The sequence below is a fragment of the Engraulis encrasicolus genome, chromosome 6 (assembly GCF_034702125.1).
Source record: "Engraulis encrasicolus isolate BLACKSEA-1 chromosome 6, IST_EnEncr_1.0, whole genome shotgun sequence".
In the NCBI taxonomy this organism is placed as follows: domain Eukaryota; kingdom Metazoa; phylum Chordata; class Actinopteri; order Clupeiformes; family Engraulidae; genus Engraulis; species Engraulis encrasicolus.
In genome coordinates, this window is record NC_085862.1 from 32,738,435 (window position 1) to 32,761,202 (window position 22,768).

The window sequence follows — 22,768 nt, forward strand, 5'->3', positions numbered from 1 at the left end:
CACACACACACACACACACACACACACACACACACACACACACACACACACACACACACACACACACACACACACACGAGTCTGCAAAGCGAAGCAAGGCTCCATTGATCAGCAGTGGGCAGGGCAGTATTCTATTACATCGCCTATGGAGAAATGAGTGCATCGAGCCCTTACCCAACATCCCGTTAGTCTTTTGTCTCAATGCAACACTGCGTGAACGTGTACGCAAACTTACACACACACACACACACACACACACACACACACACACACACACACACACACACACACACACACACACACACACACACACACACACACACACACACACACACACACACACACACACACGTGTGTGTTCTTTTTTCATACAAATATGATTTGAAATGAACCATAGCCAGGGCTCTAAAAATGGCCATCCAAATCGCCAGCCAAAATGGCTTGATGCAAATCTCACTTGTCAAACACACACTCACAAATGGGTCAAAGTGGCTAGTAAGTTGTCTTCTCTACCAGCCAAACTGAAATTTCACCAGCATTTGGCCGGATTGACTGGTGTTAATTCAGAGCCCTGACTATAGCAGGGCTGTACATTAAGACCAATTGGTCGCATATTGAGCCTAAAATTTTGACTGTGCGAGAAAGAAAAATAAAACGGGCGCACCTGTACGAGTATGCATTCAACCCTTTCATTCGCATTTTGCTTCTGAGTTCGAGTGCATGATTGTGAGAGCTGCTCATTTTTTCCACAGCCTGTCTGATAGACAGCATCAAACTCCATTGGGAACGCACGTCAAAAAAGACGGTCAATGTTGCTTGAATTCCGTGTTGGCTAAGATTGAGCCATCTCTGCTCCCGTAGCTCAGAAGAAAAAAAACAGAATCGCTTCGCACAGATCCCTGGTGGCAACAGTTACAAAGCGCGCATGCCTCATCTCCCAGTCGGATGATATATGCCAACACTTCTTACAGCTTTTCGAAATGGACTGCTGTTTAAAACGTTCAAATGCGGGAGTTTGCATTGCTAACAGGAAACGTCTTGGATCCGATAGTGAAATAGCCACTCGGTTTGCTAACTCATGTGGTTTAATGAAATAGCCACTCGGTTTGCTAACTCATGTGGTTTAAAGGACGTCGTTGTTCGAGCTGTTTTGGCGTTTCCCAAACCGCTGTCTTCGCAATGACTTCGCAAAAAAAATGCAATCGCAATCAAAGTAATCAAGTCAAAATATAGTTCGAGGAGCATTCACAAGTAGTGTGCAGTGAGCGCAAATTTAAAGTCTAGTTGGTCCAGTAGCTACCGGTGCTGTAGGCTATCAAAAAGAGCAGCCAACAGTGAGATAATTTTGCTGCTCCCAGTTTCATTTCACACCGTTCCAACCCATGCGTTTGAGGAAACAAAAACTAGGCTATAATAAAGCCCGTTGGATTAACGTGTTGTAGGCTATGTTTAAGATTTAGTCAATCTAGTTCAGTAAGCATGTGATTTACATGCTTTTAATCACGAAGTTATAGCCTAATACTAATAACAATAATAATTATAATATGCCTAATAATAGGAGGCTAATAGTAATGGGAACTGTGATTTATGGCATATAGCAGTGGTTCCCAACACTTTTTGCACTGGGACCATTTTATCCTGAACTTTTGGGGACCACATTTTTTTCACAACCAAAACCATGACTGAGCAAACTTGCTGGCTATAAAAAAAACAGTGGATATTTCTGACAGAATATCTATAGAATATCTCTGGTATAAGACTACAATAGCTATGGATTGTTAATTACCGGGTAGTGATATTTATTGGTATTTTTTATTTCACACCTAGACATTTCAGGGGAGCCCATTGGAATTCCAGGTGACCCCATACCCCAGTGTTGGAAATAAACACTGACATATAGCCTAGGCCATTGTGCATGAAGATGAAGAAACAAGCAATGAGCAAAATAAGCACAGTATTTTACATAACCCCCCCCATAACAAAAGTGTCACGACATTTTTAGAGTGCTCCTAAATTTGTATCTGTGCTCCTAAAGTTTTATCCGTGCTCCTAAACTTTTTCATTTAGGAGCACCTGTGCTCCTAGTGAAAAAGCTTAACGTACAGCCCTGTATAGCATACAATGAGTGGATGCACACGTAGAGGGAATGATGAGCGCACAGACACACACAGCTCAGATTACAGGCTAGTGTCCTCTGCATCCGTATATATTCCATGCGGCGGGGTGTGGGGAGCGGAAGCAGGACACATGAGAAGAGTAGGCCTGTGGGTGAGTTAAACAGGTCAGCCTCTCTCTCCCTCTCCCGTTCTCTCCCCATTCCCATTCCCCCTCTCTCTTTTCTTTTTCTCTTTCTCTCTCTCTCTCTCTCTCTCTTCTTTCTCTCTCCTCTCCCTCTTCTCTCTCTACTCTCTCTCTCCATCCCTCCCCACTCCCCACCTCTCTCTCCCCTTCACTCACTCTCTTATTCTCTCTCTTTTTCTCTTCTCCCTGTTGTCACTACCCCCCCCCTCTCTCTCCATCCCTCCCCACTCCCCACCTCTCTCTCCCCTTCACTCACTCTCCCCTATTCCCTTTTCTCTTCTCCCTGTTGTCACGATCCCCTCACTCTCTCTACTCCATCCCCGCCCCTTCTCCCTCTCCCGCTGTTTCTCTTCCCAGTGTTGTCACTTCCCCCCCCCCCTCCTCTCTCTCTCTACAACATCCTCCCCCCTTCACTCCCCTCTCTTTCTCTCTCCTCGGCTGGCCTGATCCTGTGAGGTCACCACATGCGCTCCCCGGCTCCACTGCGTCCACAATGTAAGCTGACGTCAGCAAGGGCTTGCGTGCAACTGGGCACACTCACTCACTCACTCACCGTGAGCAGACTCATCATGCCATGCAGGACAGTAACAGATGAATAAGATTTCTTTTTAGGGGCATCTGTGGGTCTGTCATATTCACCCAGTGTGTTTGTGACAGGCGCATGCATGTGTGTTTGTGTGTATGCGTGCGTGCATGTGCCTGCATGTGTGTAATATAGCTTGATTTAGAAACATATTAATAACAGAGCTGTTTGACAGGGTGTGTGTGTGTGCGTGAGTGTTTGTGTATGCAGACATCACTTTTGTAGATGCCCAGTGTATGCTGGCAAAGACTAAAAGCTATTGCTACTACAGTAGTTGCTTGAAATAAAAATGTCCATTTAACTTTGTGTGTGTCCGTGTGTGTGTGTGTTGCATACTGTACACACAAGAGGAGAGAGGGAGATATGTGAAAATGAGAGAGAGGAGGAGAGAAAAATCTGTGTGAATGAGTGAGAGAGAGATGACCAGTGTGAATGTGTGTGTGCACGCGCTCTGGTGTGTGTGTGTGTGTGTGTGTGTGTGTGTGTGTGTGTGTGTGTGTGTGTGTGTGTGTGTGTGTGTGTGTGTGTGTGTGTGTGTGTGTGTGTGTGTGTGTGTGTCAGGATGATGAATGGTGTTGGGGAGAGTTATGCAACTGCTCTTGCTGGCCTCTTGGCGCCGGGCAGACACACTCCAGCAGCACCCTGCACTGATTTACTGCTGAGGATGACACAGCGATTCTACTGCCCTCTCTCTCTCATTCTTTTTCTCTCTCTCTCTCTCTCTCTCTCATTCTTTCTCTCTCTCTCTCTCTCTCTCTCTCTCCCCCTCTCTCCTCTAAACACACACGGACGCATGCACGCACGCTTAAAGTATGTACACAGGACCTGCTCGCTAGTAGTAAGAATTCACCAAGTTAGAGCCGCTGGGATATTTTGGTTGAATGAAAGCAGCAACATACACGGCAACAACCTTCTGCAATTCGTGTGTGTGTGTGTGTGTGTGTGTGTGTGTGTGTGTGTGTGTGTGTGTGTGTGTGTGTGTGGTCACCAAAAGGCACACTCTGCTAGAACAACATGTACAAGCTGACACAGCTCATCACACACACACACCTCTAATAAAGGGCCAGGGGTGTGCGGTGGGGCAGTGGGGTATCATAGCCAGAGTTGTATTGTGCTGATTTGAGCACTCTGACATTGCTGCCATTGTCAAAGAGCTCTGCTCCAATCAGAATGCGGCAAATTGTGTCTCAATGGCACTATGATTCAGAGAGAGGGAAAGAGAGCGCTGGAGATAGAGATAGAGAGAGAGAGAGAGAGAGAGAGAGAGAGAGAGAGAGAGCGAGGTAGGGAGGGAGAGAGAGAGAGAGAGAGAGAGAGAGAGAGAGAGAGAGGGAGAGAGAGAGAGAGAGAGAAAACGAGAGAACGAGAGAACGAGAACGAGAACGAGAGAACGAGAGAGAGATGTAAACTGAGTAACTGAGAGGCGCAACTCACCTGATCAAACTGTGTATCTTCCCCTCTCTGCAGGGAACGGGACAACGGCTTCTCCTGGGGGAACAAAGTGGATAAAAATAGTTTTAATCTCCCTGCGGAATACAATCAGCCACATTTAGCCATCAACAACCCATTCTCTCAAAGTGTTTTAGCATTTTAGTAATAATTTTTGTTGTTGTTGTTTTGTTGTTGCTTTATTTGGGTTAATAGGATGCCATTTTTCACTCTCAGAACAGCAAATGACGGAAAATTAAACTACTTTGTTTTGTGTGTGCGTGTGTGTGTGGTACAAGTTCATGCGCATTGCCACCCAATTCCCTCATCACACTTGCCTGGTTACCACCAGACCTAATCACAAATCAGATCATCACGCCAGTGTGAATGCAGACCTTCGTACACGCGTGTAAATCACGACCACAGAAGACACATCAACACCAACCACAGGATGTGACCTGAACCAAGGGCAGGAAATGATGTTGTGCACACACGCTGCGTTTGATACACATCTGGTCTTTACAGGCTCATTGTGTAACTAACAGCAGGTTCAAATCAGGTCAAGACTACTACTAGCAAAGTGGCAATCCAGGCAGACTCAGGAGAATGCTTACTGTGATTTGGAATTCAGTGCCAAAGAGGGATTACATTTAAGCAATGAGAAGATTGAGAGGTGAATGAGGTTTTTTTTTCAAGGGGGGGTAGAGAGAGAGAGAGAGAGAGGAGAGAGAGAGAGAGAGAGAGAGAGAGAGAGAGAGAGAGAGAGAGAGAGAGAGAGAGAGAGAGAGAGCAGGAACGAGGAGTAACTCCCACACTGCCTTTCCAGCATGCTTACAAAAGATCCATCATGTGAAGCATTCAAATGTCCCCACCCACACCAGATTCCAATCACAACAAATGGCTGTTACAAAACAGAGCCCATCATGTCCTGTCCGTTATGGGCTGTTATGCGCATGAGGAAATCACACACACTGATAACACCTAAAATGTGGCAAGAGCAACAGTCATACTTTATGCAGGAAACAGAGAAAGCAAGGCAAAGGGAAATATGAGCGAGAGAGAGAGAGAGAGAGAGAGAGAGAGAGAGAGAGAGAGAGAGAGACAGAGACAGAGAGAGAGAGAGAGAGAGAGAGAGAGAGAGAGAGAGAGAGAGAGAGAGAGAGAGAGCACAAGGGAGAGAGAGAGAGCACAAGGGAGAGAGAGAGAGAGAGAGAGAGAGAGAGAGAGAGAGAGAGAGAGAGAGAGAGAGAGAGAGAGAGAGAGAGAGAGAGAAAGAGGGAGAGAAAGAGAGAGACAGAGACAGAGACAGAGACAGAGACAGAGACAGAGAAAGAGTGATGGTATGGAGTGATGTTATAAATAGCTACAGGAGGAGTGGAGGAGGAGAGGAGTGTATTGGCCTTTACCCTCTCTCCCCCACCCCCTTATGTAGATATCACACATCAGGGGTCTGCCCTGTACCTCCCCAACCTGTCTGGGGAGTACAATTCACTAGAAGCAGCCGGGCATTCCAGGAAGACCAGCCTAGCATTCTGGAAAGTCTGTGGACATGTGCGTGTGTATGCACATTCCCGTGCATGTGTGCGTAGTGTGTGTGGGAGAGAGGGAGAGAGAGATAGAGAGAGAGAGAGAGAGAGAGAGAGAGAGAGAGAGAGAGAGAGTTGAAAAGGGAAAAGGCTGGATGATTTGGGATCAGGACAGTCCGCTAGCTCTATTAGGTCTCATCACCTGACTCTCCAGCAGCCAGAATTACAGGGGAAACTCCCCTCAATCCACATCACACCAAGACATGTCACAGTTGGCTGGCTGTGCATCATAATCTGGCTGAATACACATCAAGCTCCTAATGGACTCCATGACCGTCTCATCCACAAACCCAAAAGTCAGTCACACACACCCAAAATTAACAGTGACCCAATTCAACGATACCGATCTGGATCTGAGGGTGAGGGAACTCGCCTGTGACCAAACACAGACGTCCGCTAAACAGTATTGACTTACTGGGATCATCCAAGTGAGCTGGAATAGTTTGCTTGTGTTAAATGCTAAAGTGTCCGGCGATTGTCGAACCAGGGATAACCTGTTCTAGAAACTGTTAATTATGGTGAAGAGGTGCCAAAAGAGGTGTTGCTAACTGTATTACCCAATAGCACCTGCCTGCGTGCTCACATGTCTGTCTTGCATCGGTCATCCTGTTGTGGTTAGTGTGTCTGTCTGATAGACTGTGTGAGCGCGTCTGTGTTGCGGTCGTCCTGTAATGTTCATCATGTCAGTGTGTCTATATGTCCATTAGTGTGTGTGTGTGTGTGTGTGTGTGTGTGTGTGTGTGTGTGTGTGTGTGTGTGTGTGTGTGTGTGTGTGTGTGTGTGTCTTTGTGTGTGTGAGTCATGCTGTGCTGCTAGTCTATGTGCCGAGCACGCTATGATGGTTAATATGTCAGTATGAATGTGTCTGACATGTTGACCATTACAGGACTACCGACACAGACAGGTCATGTAGGTCATGCTGTGATGTTTAATGTGTGTGTTATCTCTATGGTAGCTGTGACGACTCACCAGTGGCTCGGCCATCACCACCTCGATTTTCTTCTCGGCCAGCACGGCGAACTCGGCGAAGAGGCTCTTGATGACGAACTCGCCGGGCTTGAGCTCGGGGTCGATGGTGATGGCGGACATGGCTGCGGCTGCTGCAGCGGCTGCTGCCGAGGCGGAGGGGCAGGGGCCGGAGCCGGGGCCGCTGCCGAGGGCCCCCGAGCTGCTGCTAGCGGCGACGACGGCGGAGGCGGCGGCTGCGGCAGCGCGCCTCTCCCAGTGCAGCGGCGCCGACGCACCGGGGACGCTCAGCGGCCGAGGCCTACTCACCACACTGCTGCTGCTGCTGCTCACCGGGCCCGAGGCTGTGGAGAGAAAAGAGGGAGGAGGAGAGAGGGAGGGAAGGAGGAGAGGAGAGGGGGGAGGAGACAGGAGAGGAGAGGAGGGAGAGAGAGGAGAGAGGGAGGGAGGGAGGGAGGAGAGGAGAGGGGGGAGGAGACAGGAGAGGAGGGAGGTAGGAGAGAGGAGAGGGAGAGAGAGAGAAGGGAGAGAGGGAGGGAAGGAGAGAAACATAAGTAGGTCATTTGAAATACAAACCCAAAACTATGAATGCATTCTGAGATTGCAGAGACATGCTACAGCCAGAAGGGGAACAAAACTGGAACGACAGGTACAGACTACAAAGTTCAAGACCGTACACACACAGACAGACAGACAGACAGACAGACAGACAGACAGACAGACAGACAGACAGACAGACAGACAGACAGACAGACAGACAGACAGACAGACAGACAGACAGACAGACAGACAGACAGACAGACAGACAGACAGACAGACAGACAGACAGACACACACACACACACACACACACACACACACACACACACACACACACGCACGCACGCACGCACGCACGCACTGTTAAAGCCACTGTCTGGTGCGAGGCTCTATCACCTGGGGCTACATCCTGGTATGCTAGCATCAATGCCTGGTATGCTAGCATCACGTGGGTCCACAGCAAGCTTCTTGTCTACACGCACGCACGCACGCACGCACGCACAGAAATGCATTGCGTGCATTGCACACACGATACACCACCTTTACCAGAAGGTGCTTACAGCTGAGTGAAACTGAAAAGCCCTCGCTTTTGTATAGGTTTCCTGGAAGAAGCCGCAGATAAGACATTCCCACTACAGGGTCAGCTGCATACCATAACAGAGGGGCTGCTGTGTGTCTGTGTTAGCCTGATTATCATCGACTTTCAAATCTCTTCCAGACTTGGTCTGACCAAGAGCATAACAATTAACATTTCCCAAGCAGCATTTCCCAAATGGCCTCTCTTGGTTTGGTAATGACTGTTTGCTTCCCAACAGAGTGGGAGGAGAACTCAGAAAGTACTTGCATTGACTCTTGACCTGACTGGTAGCAGTAGTTGCGTCACTAGGAGGGCATGTCCTGTGTGTGTGTGTGCGTGCGTCTGTGTGTGCGTGCGTGTGCATGTGTGTGTGTGTGCGCCTGAGTGTGTGCGCCTGAGTGTGTGCGCCTGAGTGTGTGCGCCTGAGTGTGTGCGCCTGAGTGTGTGCGCCTGAGTGTGTGCGCCTGAGTGTGTGCGCCTGAGTGTGTGCGCCTGAGTGTGTGCGCCTGAGTGTCTGTGTGCATGTGTGTAAAAAAAGAAAGGGTGTAAGAGTGTGTCCCTGATAAATGTATAGGCCAGGGGTTCCCAACCTTTTCCAACGTGGGGCCCACTCGAAATTGTCACAAATGTTCAGGGCCCACTTCTGACCCAATAAAGAATAAAACTCAAATAAATCAATAGCAACACACACCACAATATGATTATAATTTGTAGAAAATTATTTCAAGGCCCACTTGGAATACCTTCAGGGCCCACCAGTGGGCCCCGGCCCATAGGTTGAAAATCACTGATATAGGCTATTTAAAGTAGTGAGGTAACAACAAAAAATAGACAACAAAGAGGGCAAGAATGTGTCTTGTTCTGCATGCGTGCTGTAGCGTATTACCAGCAACACAGTCTTCATTTGATTCTTGTGCCGTTTCTACGTTGGTTTCCCTGGGAACGCAGGAAAACAAACGCCTCTAGCTCTCCGAGTGGAATACATTATTTCAGCACACACTCATTTCCTGTCCGACCATAAAACAACACACACGCACACGCACACGCACATGCACGCACACACTGACCATTAGACTGGATGGATAGATGCAAAGATAGCCATCTAATACAGTTCTATTGATTGCAAAACAAATGTTTGATGTTGTCATGTTTTCAAAGTATTGTGATATTTCATAGAAACAACAGACTGAGCTGAATCAGTCCCTACCAATGGGTGTACATAATATAATCTTATGATGTACTCTCATTGGTCCCTGCCAGTCCCTTTGACTCGCCTGCACCAACACACACAAACAACAGCAAGAAGGAACAATCCATTTTCCTCACCAGACAAAACAATTCAAGAAAGTGTTTGATCGTTATTCAAAAAGGCGGTTCTAGAACAATGTACCATTCTAAAGTCTGTGTGTCTGTGCGTCTGTGCGTCTGTGCGTGTCTGTGTGTGTGTGTGTGTGTGTGTGTGTCTGTGCGTCTGTGCGTCTGTGCGTGTCTGTGTGTGTCACCTGGTGTCCCCATCACATAGAAAGAGATGAACCAGGAGACCTCCCCTGCACTACGGTACACAAGTACACTTATATACGCGGCGCGATGCCATACAGCAGGAGTGGCAGCCTCCAAAATCCAAATCTAGAACGAAATGATTATTATATTGTACAATATTATTTACTCAAATTGACAGAAATTGTGCATGCACGCCGCACCAACCGGAAATACCCAAGATAGACATACAGCAAGTTATTTCACTCCCGGCATTGAGGTAGTTCAGAGCTTCCCTGCATTAAATAGTTAACTCTACTCACCTCTAATCATGGATACTAACCTGCACTACATTTCATAGAGTCCTCCACTATATTTCTGCTCTCCATCTGTTCTGGATCACTTGTATACTGCTATACTCTGTACTGACCCCACACACTCTAAGTTGCTTGAGTGTCCTCCTTCTAAGTCGCTTTGGTGAAAAGCATCAGCTAAATATAATGTGATGTAAAAAGTTCAAATGTGCCAGCACATCTTCTACTGCAACAGTATGAATCACTCATCACTCACTATTGATGAAATTTACTCTGGCCTTTCGTTTTCACGCATTACTATATACTGATGGTGTGTGTGGGCCAGCTGTAATACACATTTGAAATAATAATCTTGCAACAAGCCAAGAAAAAATAACACTGCGGCCTGGATTTGGCTTGAGTTTGACGTGTGTGCCATACACACTCAAACTTGTTTTTTGAAAATAATCTCTCCCACAGATAGAAATATATGCTTTTTAAACACAATGACACGCATACATTCGTGCACACACACACAAAGCAGTGGAGCCAATCACATTTCCCCGACACCTCCCCTCCCAGGAAACTCCTTGCATGCAGTTTCCTCCTGGTTGCCACAGAACTGGCTGTGTTCCCCTATTAAAAGAGCACAAACAATAATAAGCGGATCACAGCCGCCCATAAAGTTAATGAGTTTTTCAGGGGAGGAAAAGAGAGGAGAGATGAGGGGGTGGGGGGTGAGGGGTGGGGGGGATCACGCCCAGTCCAGGCACTCGGCAAGAGTGACGCCAGCAACACACACACACACACACACACACACACACACACACACACACACACACACACACACACACACACACACACACACACACACACACACACACACACACACACACACACACACACACTACTGTGGGCAGTGGGCACTGTGGTCAGAGTTGGTGTGTGTGTGTGTGTGTGTGTGTGTGTGTGTGTGTGTGTGTGTGTGTGTGTGTGTGTGTGTGTGTGTGTGTGTGTGTGTGTGTGTGTGTGTGTGTGTGTGTGTGTGCAAATGTGAATGTGATGTGTCAATGTGTGTGTGTGATGTGTCCATGTGTGTGTGTGATGTGTCAATGTGTGTGTGTGCATGTGTCCGAGGGGCGTAGTGAGCAGTGCCCCATTGGGCTGCTGGAACACTCCTCCTTTGTTTATCAAGTTGCACAAACAGCCCCCCCACCCCTTCCCCACTTCTCTAATATGCGCCCCACCACGCTCCACACGCACGCACGCGCACACACACACGCACCATGAGGTCACATAGCCAGCTCCAAATGACCAATCACTGGACAGGAGAGCCTACCCCTCCCTCACCCTATTGGCTGGCTGGCCTGCACCCTGCGTTTGCAGAGAAGACAAACATTGTACTTTTCCACTCAACAACAGAGAGAGAGGAGAGAAAAAAAAAATATCCTCGGCATCCGCTCTCCCTCACCCCCATTCCATCTTTCTCGCTTTCTCCCTCCAATTCTCTCTCCGTCCCTCTCCTGCTCTGCCTCTTGAGTGGGGAGTGCGTTTGTGACGTGACGTGACTTGGTACACGCCTCTCCGCCCTCACTCAGCACCGCTGATGCTCCCGTCCTCCCCATTGCACACATTTGACACACGCTGGTGGCTCTGCTCTACAGACAGCAAGTCGCTTCACACCCAATGACTGGAAAGTACGGCAGAGTACAACTTTGTGTCCAATTAGAGTATCAAGAGTATCAAGTAGAGTACAAGTTGGCTGATAGAATGAAATCAAAGAGCAAAAAGCCAAAAAATAAAACCATACTCCCTGTGTGTAGATTGTGAGAATGGGCAGAGCAATAAGGGGAGGTGAGCTAGGCATTTAACCCTGGGCCCAGGCCATCCAGTATTGTGGGTGCATACATGCATACGTATCGTAATGGCATTCGTTTCAAAAGCTCCACAGCAAATGTGACTGAGTCTCGATAAGGACCACATATCTTCACAGCTTGGATCTCAAAACCCCTAAAACAGTATCTGCAGAAGCATCCCAATCATTCTGTACCTCAGGGTTTTTTTCTGCTACTGAAAACACTGTGCAAAAGATTGACAGACTCTTGACACTTGAGTAGTTGTTTTTTTTTTTTAACTATGGCTTGCTAAAAAAAAAAAAACAGCAAAGCGCATCACAATCATCAACCCCCTTGACAGCTGCACTGTTTCATGCTAGACAATAAACATCTCTGCAGTCCCTAATGCATCTTGCGCACTGGTGTGTTACGGACCGCACAAACAAACACATTTAACCCAAACAAAGGAATCTAAATACAAATACAGCATGCATGCAAGATGGCTGATAATCGCCCAATGCTAGGCGGACACATACACCCCAATACATGAAAAAAGGCACAGCCAGAAAACCCATACGTGTACACATGTACGTGTACACTGCCAAGCCCTTCTTCTTCATTCATACTAATGACATCATACAAGCATGAATGTGGGCCAGCGTGGGGCACTAAGGCCTGCGGTTATCGATCAGGAAGGACGCTCTCAGAGCACCGAGCAGCTTCATTTCACGATGGCCCACTGACACACACACACACATGCACACATGCACACTCCTATGTGAATGGCATGTTGCTGGTGTCCAGATGGAGCTGGGAGGGCCAGAGGAAGCCATTGATCGACTCGGGAGAGCGAGCGCTCAGCAGGGATCAGGTGTCTGGCATGACGTGATTATGGTGGCCAGTAAAAGCCTTCTCCCTGTCCACATCCTTCTCCTCAGTTCTCCACTCCGTCGGCAGTAGGCAGGCTCGCAGGCAGGCAGGCAGGCAGTCTGTCAGTGTCACGCCTAGTGTTCACAATAACCCTTGCTTGTGCTCTGACTGGGCCAAGTCCTGGTGCATACAGTATGTCATTTTTTAATTGTTTACTTAGCACGGATACAATTACATTAGAATCAGAATATTTGAGTCTAGGCCTGTACTGATAGCCTACAGTAGTGTTTCTCAACGGGGGCGATGAGAAGGATACAGCTAAGAGGGGGCGGTGCTTAGTTGCCATTGGAGGGCATTAGTCCATTTCATTTTTCAATATTAAGGGGGGCGTTGTCAGACTGATGATGAGGTCAAGGGGGTGTTGGGGGGCTTGTGAGGAAGCCAAGGGGCTGTTAGTTCAAAAAAAAAAAAAAGATTGAGAGCCACTAGCCTACAGCATAACTCCATCAAGAACTGTAGCCTGGTGTTACATTCCTGGACTTCAGCTCCTGTGCCTGGGTTCCTGGGCAGATAGCCCCAGTGCAAAGTCAACGGAACTGATGTCAGCTATCCCAGCTTTCGATTTCATATGTTTGTTTGCATCCACCTCTCATGATGATTATTTTGGTGATGTACATACACTTTGCATTATTTTTGCGCATGTTCAGCGAGCGCAGCTGCATTCTGCATGGACCAATTGAGGCTGTGCGCGTTACGTTATGCTGCTCCGGTCCACAGGCCCAGTGATTTGTGTTCTCGCTCTCGAGGAACATATAGGGGGCGGGGATTGATCCATCACTCTTACAGCAGTTTCTCACAACATGTGTAGCTACACACACTAGTAAGCACACACGCGCACACACGCGCACACACACACACACACACACACACACACAACACAACACACTCACTCACACATGCACAGAATAAACTGAATCTTTGAGGTCAGTTGGCTCCACTGTAGCAAATGCTGTAAATCTGTGAATCATGTCAATATGCTATGCAGAGTAATCCGGAGATGGTGCTTAAAACCATTGAGAGAGAGAGAGAGAGAGAGAGAGAGAGAGAGAGAGAGAGAGAGAGAAAGAGAGAGAGAGAGAGAGAGAGAGAGAGAGAGAGAGAGAGAGAGAGAGAGAGAGCGAGAGAGAGAGAGAGAGAGAGACAGTGAGAAGGAAAGAGAAACAGTGATGAGAGAGAGAGAGAGAGAGAGAGAGAGAGAGAGAGAGAGAGAGAGAGAGAGAGAGCGAGAGAGAGCGAGAGAGAGCGAGAGAGAGCGAGAGCGAGAGAGAGCGAGAGAGAGAAAGACAGACAGAGAGACAGGTGGGGTCACTATAGGCACAGCACAGCCCTTCCTGCAATCAGGGCAGGAGAACAGCAAAACCCCTAAGGAGCCAGTCACGCGCATGTGCACACAAATCAACTTGTACTATTCCCATGAACTTGCAAAACAAAATATGCACCAGCCAACCGGCCTCAACAACCTCCTACACATCAACTTTGCCACACGCATAAGATTGCACATGTACAAATTAAAACACAGTCAACAACCTGCAAAAATGGTATGTATCCATGTGTGCATGCACTGCAGTGCAATTTTATACACACATGCTCACTAACACACACATTCACCAATATGGCCAAACACTCTAGATGCACTGCAGTGACGTGGCGGCCACAGCCATGCAGGGTGACTGAGCTGACAGGACATAGCGGCCGCAAGAATGCCATGAGAAATGTGGCATCGGCAATATGCATCCTGCTGATGCTATGCTGCCTTACTAGACGGTTTCTTCACAGACACGCACGGACGCACGCACCCACATACGCGTACATACGCACACTTTTTCTGCCTATGGGTTTAGGGACAGCCTGGGTGCTTTGGGTGCAGGCGCACACGCGTGCACGCGTCCCTCTAAGTCAACTGGCATAGCATTAGAGAGAGAAGAGCGAGGCGCTGCAAGCGAGTGCTCCTTCTGCAGATTTAGCAGACAGTACTGTAACTGTCTCCAGGGGTGTCTTGACCTGCCCAGACTGCATGACCTCTAGGCCCTCAAAACAACCTGGAGCAACTAGCAGGACAAGACATACTCGGATAAAAACCACCAAAGGCCATGTGTCATGCTTAAAAAAAAAAAAAAACTCTACATACACAGACAAAAACAGACACAATTTTGTAAGTCTTGTAACACAAGGCTTACAATGTTGCTTCTGCTTGACAAGTAGTCGTAGCAAAAGACTAGCTAGTAGGACCATGCAAAGACAACCACTATTTTCTTGGTTTCCCTCCACATCTAGAATGTTCAGGAGGGGGTGTTTACAGAATCAGGGTGAAAGGGACAGAGGGTGAAAGAGAGAGCAGGGTGAGAGAGAGAGAGAGAGAGAGAGAGAGAGAGAGAGAGAGAGAGAGAGAGAGAGAGAGAGAGAGAGAGAGAGAGAGAGAGAGAGAGAGAGAGAGAAGGGGGGCAAGAAAGGGAAAAGGATAGAGAGAGAAGGAGTGAGAGAAAGAGAGAGAAGAGAGGGAAAGGGGGAGGAAAAAACAGATACAGAGAAAGAAAGAGAGAGCAGGAAAGAGCGGGGGAGCAGGATGGCATGTTGACAGGCGTTGAAACTAGGCCTCTCTCGTCATTGTCGGGCCTGAAAGGCCCAGCGAAAAAGGACTTGGCATAGACACCCAAGCTGTAAAGAAAGAACGAAAGAGAGAAGGGGCGGGCGGCTGACGAAAGAGAGGGAAAGAGGACAGAGAGAGGGAGAGAGAGGACTGGAGGAGAGAAAGAGAAAGCCAGAGGGGAGACATGTGGCCCCCTCAACAGTGGATGTTTACCCACCCTGGGCCCTAGGAGGTCCTCTTGTCCAGAGAGGAGAGGAGAGGAGAGGAGAGGAGAGGAGAGGAGAGGAGAGGGCTAGGGCCACAGAGAAGGCCAGCTGAGAGGGGCACTCTACTCCGGATGTGTGTTTGGGGAGAAGAGAGAAGCATTCAACCACCAAAACCAACAGCCAGTGTACCAACATCCCAAACAGACACACACACATGGCTTCGGTCCCCATCACAACGTAGGCACAGGACATGTTTCACTTGTAAAAGTACAAAAAATTTGAACAATTACGCCTAGCTTTTTCTGACCACAGTTATCTGGATTGGCATCAAATGGTTGGTCGACACATCGCTCCAATCATAGCCACCCAACTCAGCTTAGCTACTGTGACGTGTACCGTACAGTGATGTCCACCTATCACAATAACGACTTGTGTGTTGCATCTGGTATGCAGTATGCAGAAATAGTTGTATGGTTCAGAGGAACTGGCTAAAGGAGGCCCACTGCGACAATCGCAACAGTGCAAGGGGGAGATTCACCTTCAGGAAGGGGTGCACTGGTGGTCATTAAATTCCTTGGAGGAGAGGAGGGGTGTTTGTGCGGGACTGGTCCGTTCCTGTAAGGTGTTGTGAGGGGAGAGGAGGGCAGTAAAAGTCTTCAAGCGAGGTGGAGCTGGAAAAAAGTCCGTCACGGATCATCACGGCAGCCTTGCATCGCTCCGGAGCACTTAGCGCCTCCCGGCGAGCCAAGAGACGAGTTTAAAAATGTTAACTGTCCAAAGCCAGAGAGAGTGCAAGCCAATTCTGCATGGAGTCTGTGCTGCCATGCTATGCAATGCCATGCCATGCTATGCTATGCTATGCCATACCAGCTCTGCCAAACCAGGCAGTACCTCCAAGCCAACGGCAAAGAGACCACAGACTTGGCTCTGGTCATTGGCTGGTTGGTAAGTTATGCTGGTAACATGAGGTAAAGGGAGAAAGGAATGTATTGTTTTGAAACAGCTAACCAAATGTTCTTGTTTTTGTTATCCACCAACATGGTGCATTACCAATTGTCGTAATCCAAACATTTAACATATCTAGATTTCAATATCAGGAAATAAAAACTGACAATCTGAACGCTTGTTTCGAACTCCTCTTTTTCGTCTCAAATCTACAAGTCTTTGGAGGAGAACAAAAACAAGAAAATTTGTCTTGCTCTTCCAAGCCGTCTGGAAGGAAAACTGTAACCATGACAGGATACTGAGCTATATTACACTTAGCTGCCTGTAAGCACACACGCTGGATGCTGTGGCAAATACTGTCTGAGCTGTGTAGCCCCCTTTCACACTGATCCATGTCTCTCACATTATGTACACAAGCACACAGTGCTCGCGCGCACGCGCGCACACACACGCACACAAAACAAGCAGCACACCCACACCCACACGCACACAACACAAACACACACAGATTCAAGGGTAAGACATGTCTTTAACTTATGACCCACGTGACCCTACTGCTCTTGAGGGCAGACTACACAATCGAAGCCACAGTGTGTGTGTGTGTGTGTGTGTGTGTGTGTGTGTGTGTGTGTGTGTGTGTGTGTGTGTGTGTGTGTGTGTGTGTGTGTGTGTGTGTGTGTGTGTGTGTGTGTGTGTGTGTGTGTGTGTGGGGTAATGGAAACCAGTGACGAAAGCGATCAATGAGGGGAAGCATTAGCGATCCCCGTGGACAAAAGAGAGGACAGCCACATAGGCACAAACACTGACAGACACACACACACACACACACAAGTAGATAAAAGGCATCAAGACTACAGATGCACACTCAATATCTCAGACAGTACTTCCTGATCCTTGTGTGCGTGTGTGTGACAGAGAGAGAGAGCGAGAGAGAGCGAGAGAGAGCGAGAGAGAGAGAGAGAGAGAGAGAGAGAGAGATAGATAGAGAGAGCGAGATAGATAGATAGAGAGAGCGAGAGAGAGCGAGAGAGAGAGAGCGAGAGAGAGCGAGAGAGAGCGAGAGAGATAGATAGATAGATAGATAGATAGATAGATAGATAGATAGATAGATAGATAGAGAGAGAGAGAGAGAGAGAGAGAGAGAGAGAGAGAGAGAGAGAGAGAGAGAGAGAGAGAGAGAGAGAGCGAGAGAGCGAGAGAGCGAGAGAGCGAGAGATCAGTGTCTGCAAGCAGGGAGAAGTATGCGCATCAGGGATGGGTTTTCAGAAGGACAGAAGGGTAGAGGAAAGGAGGACGTCTGAGAATGGATCCTGCAACTTTCATTTTCACATGCTGTCAACACATACCATTATACCATACGCCCACTCTGACCACGCACGCACGCACGCACGCACGCACACACACATACTTTGAGGACTTTCACTGACTCGCATTATAGCATAGATACAGAATACTAAACTGTGCATCCGACCTTAAAGTAAAGGAACAGGGTTTTTTTTTGGCACTTTTCAGATTTTGAATACAGAAAATGATGACGCAAAGACTGTCAATAGTTGTGAGGAGTAGTTACGTCCCCACAAGTCACTCTCTTCTCACTTTTCCAATTTGGAGGACATTTGGACCTCGCTGCACACACGGGCGCACACACACCAAGGCCACATTCTATTCACTAGGGGGGGAAAAAAACATGTGCATTTAAGATACAGGCAGTTGAAGAAGAGCATGGGAATGAAGTGAGGCGGTACGTCAAGTCAGACCTTGAGCTATTGTGTTCAGAAGAAAAGCCTGATATGGCCGACTGACGCATGCTGCGTGTGCCTTTGCGCGTGTGTGTATGCTCGTATGGGCACGCGTGCATGCAGTACGTGTATGAATAAACTCAAGGTAGAGACTGAATCGACACACTTAGGGACAGACGCATGCACACAAATACACGTCGCACACACACACACACACACACACTCACACACACACACACACACACACACACACACACACACACACACACACACACACACACACACACACACACACACACACACACACACACACACACACACACACACACACACACACACACACACACACACACACACACACACACACACACACACAGGTAGCGAGATTAGACTGATTGTGTGACCACTCTGCAATCATCACAGCTTCCTGCCATCAGGAAGGCCTTTTGTTCACTCATCACATAACACTGTTCTTTTTTGTCCAGTATGGAGTGTACAAACCAATTGTGTGTGTCTGTCTGTGTGTGTGTCTGTGTGTCTGTGTGTGTGTCTGTGTGTGTCTGTGTGTGTGTCTGTGTGTGTGTGTGTGTGTCTTAATGCAGATGTTAAGGAGTGTGTACTAAGGCAGCCAAATTGTCGGTCATTAGCAGGAAGCTAAACATTGTCCAATCGGCAGCAATGTTTGCGCAGGTAGATAACACCAGACAGGTGTGCACACTTCTGTGTGTAACTATGGATCGAGAACACAGAAGAGAGGTGGAGGGTGGCGGTTTGGGGAAGAAGAGAGAGATTTTGTGTATTACTGTTTATGTCATCAATCGAGCTCGGTTCGACTCGACTCGAGCACGCTGGCTGGTGATTTTGATTGGTGAAGGCGTATGAGATCGGAAGACGTCACGCCAAGTGTCCAGCGAGAAGCTATACATCATACTGCAGCAGCCTAACCTCACTGAGCAGAAGTTTCCGAGACGGAAAATGCAATAAATAGCCACTCTATCGGTGGGACACACAGCATCAGCTGGGCTGAAACACGTTTACAGCTCTAGAACACAGAAAACATTTACAGGCAACTGTGTACGAGTGTGCATGTGTGTGTTTTTGGTGAAGGGGAGTCAAGGTATTACGCACAGCACCAGGACTTGACGTGTGTGTGTGTGTGTTTGAGTCCGTCCGTGCATGTGTGTGCGTCCATCCATGTGCGCACGCATGCATGTGTGGTGTGTGACGCATGCATTGCAGCCTCCTATAGGTAGGCACAAGTATTTACTCACAGCTCCAGGACTTGAGAAGAGACTTGATGCTGATCTCAAAGAAGACCGAGTCCTGCAGGCTCAGCATGACGTCTCCGCGGGGGAATTGTGGGTAAGAGGAGGAGGAGGAGGAGAGGATGATCAGAAGGCACGAGTTGGGCTGGACAGCGACGCAAGCCTCGCACTCCAGTTTCGCTAGCTAGCGGTCGCTAAGGGCCCAGGTGTGGAAAACCAAGACACACACACTCACTCACACACACACAAACACAAACACACGCAGGGGTGTGCACACACTCACACACACTCCCTTGGCCGGAGTGAAGTTTCAGCCCCCGCTGAGGCTGGTGTAGCGGAGCATATTGCTGCTGCTGCTGCTGCTGCTGCTGAACACACACATCCGAGCGCACGTACACACAACACACACACTGACACACATGGGATCAGCTGCTGCTGGGTGGACCCATGGAGAGGCGCGCGAGAGAGTTCAACGGAAAGGATGAAACCCAGAGAGAGAGAGAGAAAGAGAGAGAGAGAGAGAGAGAGAGAGAGAGAGAGAGAGAGAGAGAGAGAGAGAGAGAGAGAGAGAGAGAAAGAGAGAAGGGGGAGGAAGAAAGGACAGCGCAAGAGAGAACAGTCCCAAAAAAAGCTTGGGAGAAAACAAAAACGCTGTTCCGTTACGAAAGGGATCCCAAACGCTGGTCTGATAGCCAATCCACTGAGTCGCGCATCCTGAGCCGGGTTCCTGGCCACGAGTCCCACAGACACACAGACACACACACGCACGACTGGAGGGGGAGTACGCCACGGACAGAAACTTCCGGTGAAAGCCCCACGCACGGCGAGTCAGGCGACGAGGGAGAAGCAGCGCAACTGAGTGTCTGTGAGAGTGCGTGTGTGACCAAGAGAGGGACAGAGAGAGAGAGAGAGAGAGAGGGGAGGGTGAGTGACTGAACGGGCTCCTCCAAGCATAGAAAGGAGGAGGAGGAGGGGTATCGAGAGGGAGGGAGGGAGGGAGGGAGAGAGAGAGGAGGAGGAGGAGGAGTGGTGGGACGCACTGCTGCTGTTTGCTGCTGGTGCTGCTGGCTTGCTTTCCTCCACGCCTCTCTTCCTGTGCACGCCACTGTTCTAGTGCCCGCATGCACTCACTCACTCACACACGCAGACACACACAGTCAATCCATCAGCTTCCCTCCCGCTCTCCACCATCTCTCTTTCTCTGTCCATCGCTCTCTCTCTCCATTCGCTCAGTCACTGCCCCTCCTCTCTCTACGTATGTACGTACGTACGTACGTACGCACGCACTCTCCCTCTCTCCCTCCCTCCCTCTGCCTGGTCCCTCTACAATGCGCGCTGACTCCCTCCCTCCCTTTCAGAACAGAGAGGGTCTGTTTCAGTGGCTTCAGGAGGGTGGGTGGGATTCTGGTGTGGGGGGTTATGACGTCATCAACACGCAACACGCAGCCAGTGCAGGCTGGCTGGCTGGCTGCTGTCCAGCACCTTTAGTACATGTTATTAGAGCAGAGCAAAGACTGCACTTCTATCCTCTCTTCTTCACCGTTAGTGCATGTTACAGTACTAGAGCTGCAATGTCTATTCTATCCTCTCTCCTCTTTTTCCCTTCTCCATCACTTTTCTTCTTCCCTCATCTGCTTCTACTTTGGTGCCCCCCCTGCTCCGTCTTTAGCCATTCAGACCCCCCAACACCCCTCTTGTCCCTTTTTGGTGGCATATCAGAACAACACTTCCAAGTTCCTATACTAACAAAACGCTCAGCAATGGTGATGTGTCATTCCACTTTGTAGCAAATAAAAAGCATGAGGAGAGGAGAGGATCAAAATAACAAGCGAGCTTGCTTGGTTATTGAGCTTTTGGCTTGTGCATGACGAGCACGAGGTTTCATGTTATGTTTTTTTGTTTTTTTTACAAATAAAGACTTTTAGACAAAGAATGGGAATGAAAACAGAGCTAAACCAGACCTGAAACACACACACACACACACTTCACCCAACACCTGCCCGGAGCGGTGGGTGTGGCCCTAGCATAACGCCTGTTGTCATTATAAGCAGGAGAAGCTCCTGTGTGTTTTAATCACCCATGTTATACACATACAGTCTCGCGCGCACACACACGCACACCACACCCTTACATTATGTAACTCACAGTGCGGAGAGAATGCACAATGCATGTCCAGGTATGCTTATGTGCTCAAAGCCACACACACACACATACACCAAGTCGCATACCCAAGCAAATCAATCTGCCAGACAGACAAACACACACAGGAAATGTACGTTATGCAACACACACACACACACACACACACACACACACACACACACACACACACACACACACACACACACACACACACACACACACACACACACACACACACACACACACACACACACACACACACACACACACACACACACAACGGCCATTCCATTATAACAGAGGTGGATCAATCATCTAATCTAAAAGTCTCCCACCACGTCAATGTAACTGACCATAGCAGAAAACATGTACGTGCACACACACACACACACACACACGCTTAAACAATGCAGAGTGGCAACGTTTGGGCGTCTCCTCAACGGCACTTCTCTGTTTCACAAAAACAGAAAGAGATAGACAGAGAGAGAGACAGACAGAGAAAGAGAGAGAGAGAGAGAGAGAGAGAGAGAGAGAGAGAGAGGAGAGGAGAGCAGAGAGAGAGAGAGAGAGGGAGACAGAGAGACAGAGACAGACAGGGAGAGAGAGAGAGAGAGAGAGAGAGACAGAGAGAGAGAGAGAGAGAGAGTGAAGACAGAAAGACAAACAGAGACACACAAGCACAAGCACATGACACCATCTGACTGCAGCCTAAGCAGATAAAACAGGCCACGCTAAACAGACAGTAGATTCTTCTAGGATGGGGGAGAGGGCCGGGCCGCATAACAATGCTCCATTTTGCCAGCTTCACTTTGTGCAAATCTCTCCTCTCCTCCTCCTCCTCCTGCTCTCTCTCTCTCTCTCTCTCTCTCTCGCTCTGACTGTCTATCTCTCCAGTTTACCACATGATGGGACCCTCCCAACCAGAGCTATGCAAAGCGGGAACCCGGCATTGTAAACAAACACACACACACACACACACACACACACACACACTTGCAGTTGGTGGCACGCCGTCTCTCGCTCTCCCTCTGTCTGACTCTGACACACACTCAAAACAGGGCCATAAAGGCAAGCATTGTGTGCAGTCATTCCTGGTCGGGCGCTGCCAAAGAGGACACGGACACACACACACACACAGACACACTTCGCCAGACTCGTCTTCCCACGACTGATCCAAGATCAGCTGCTGTCCGGCTTCACAGCACATGACTCGTCTCACCTCACCCATTACACACCCACAGCAGAGAGAGGGTAGAGAGAGAGAGAGAGAGAGAGAGAGAGAGAGAGAGAGTGTGTGTGTGAGTGAGTGTGAGTGTGAGTGTGAGTGTAAGAGAGTAAGAGAGAGAGAGAGAGAGTGTGTGAGTGTGAG

General features: G+C 48.7%; 1 protein-coding gene across 1 annotated transcript in view; it reads right to left on the reverse strand.

Annotated features, from left to right (window-relative positions):
• The window catches only part of fryl (furry homolog, like), a 125,112-nt gene extending 103,568 nt beyond the window's left edge, over positions 1-21,544 (reverse strand). The window contains 3 exon segments of the mRNA XM_063201325.1: positions 4,319-4,372; positions 6,868-7,208; positions 19,264-21,544. Of these exon segments, the coding sequence (XP_063057395.1) occupies positions 4,319-4,372; positions 6,868-7,208; positions 19,264-19,330 (462 nt within the window). The 5' untranslated portion in view covers positions 19,331-21,544.
• Positions 21,545-22,768: the final 1,224 nt, after the last annotated feature.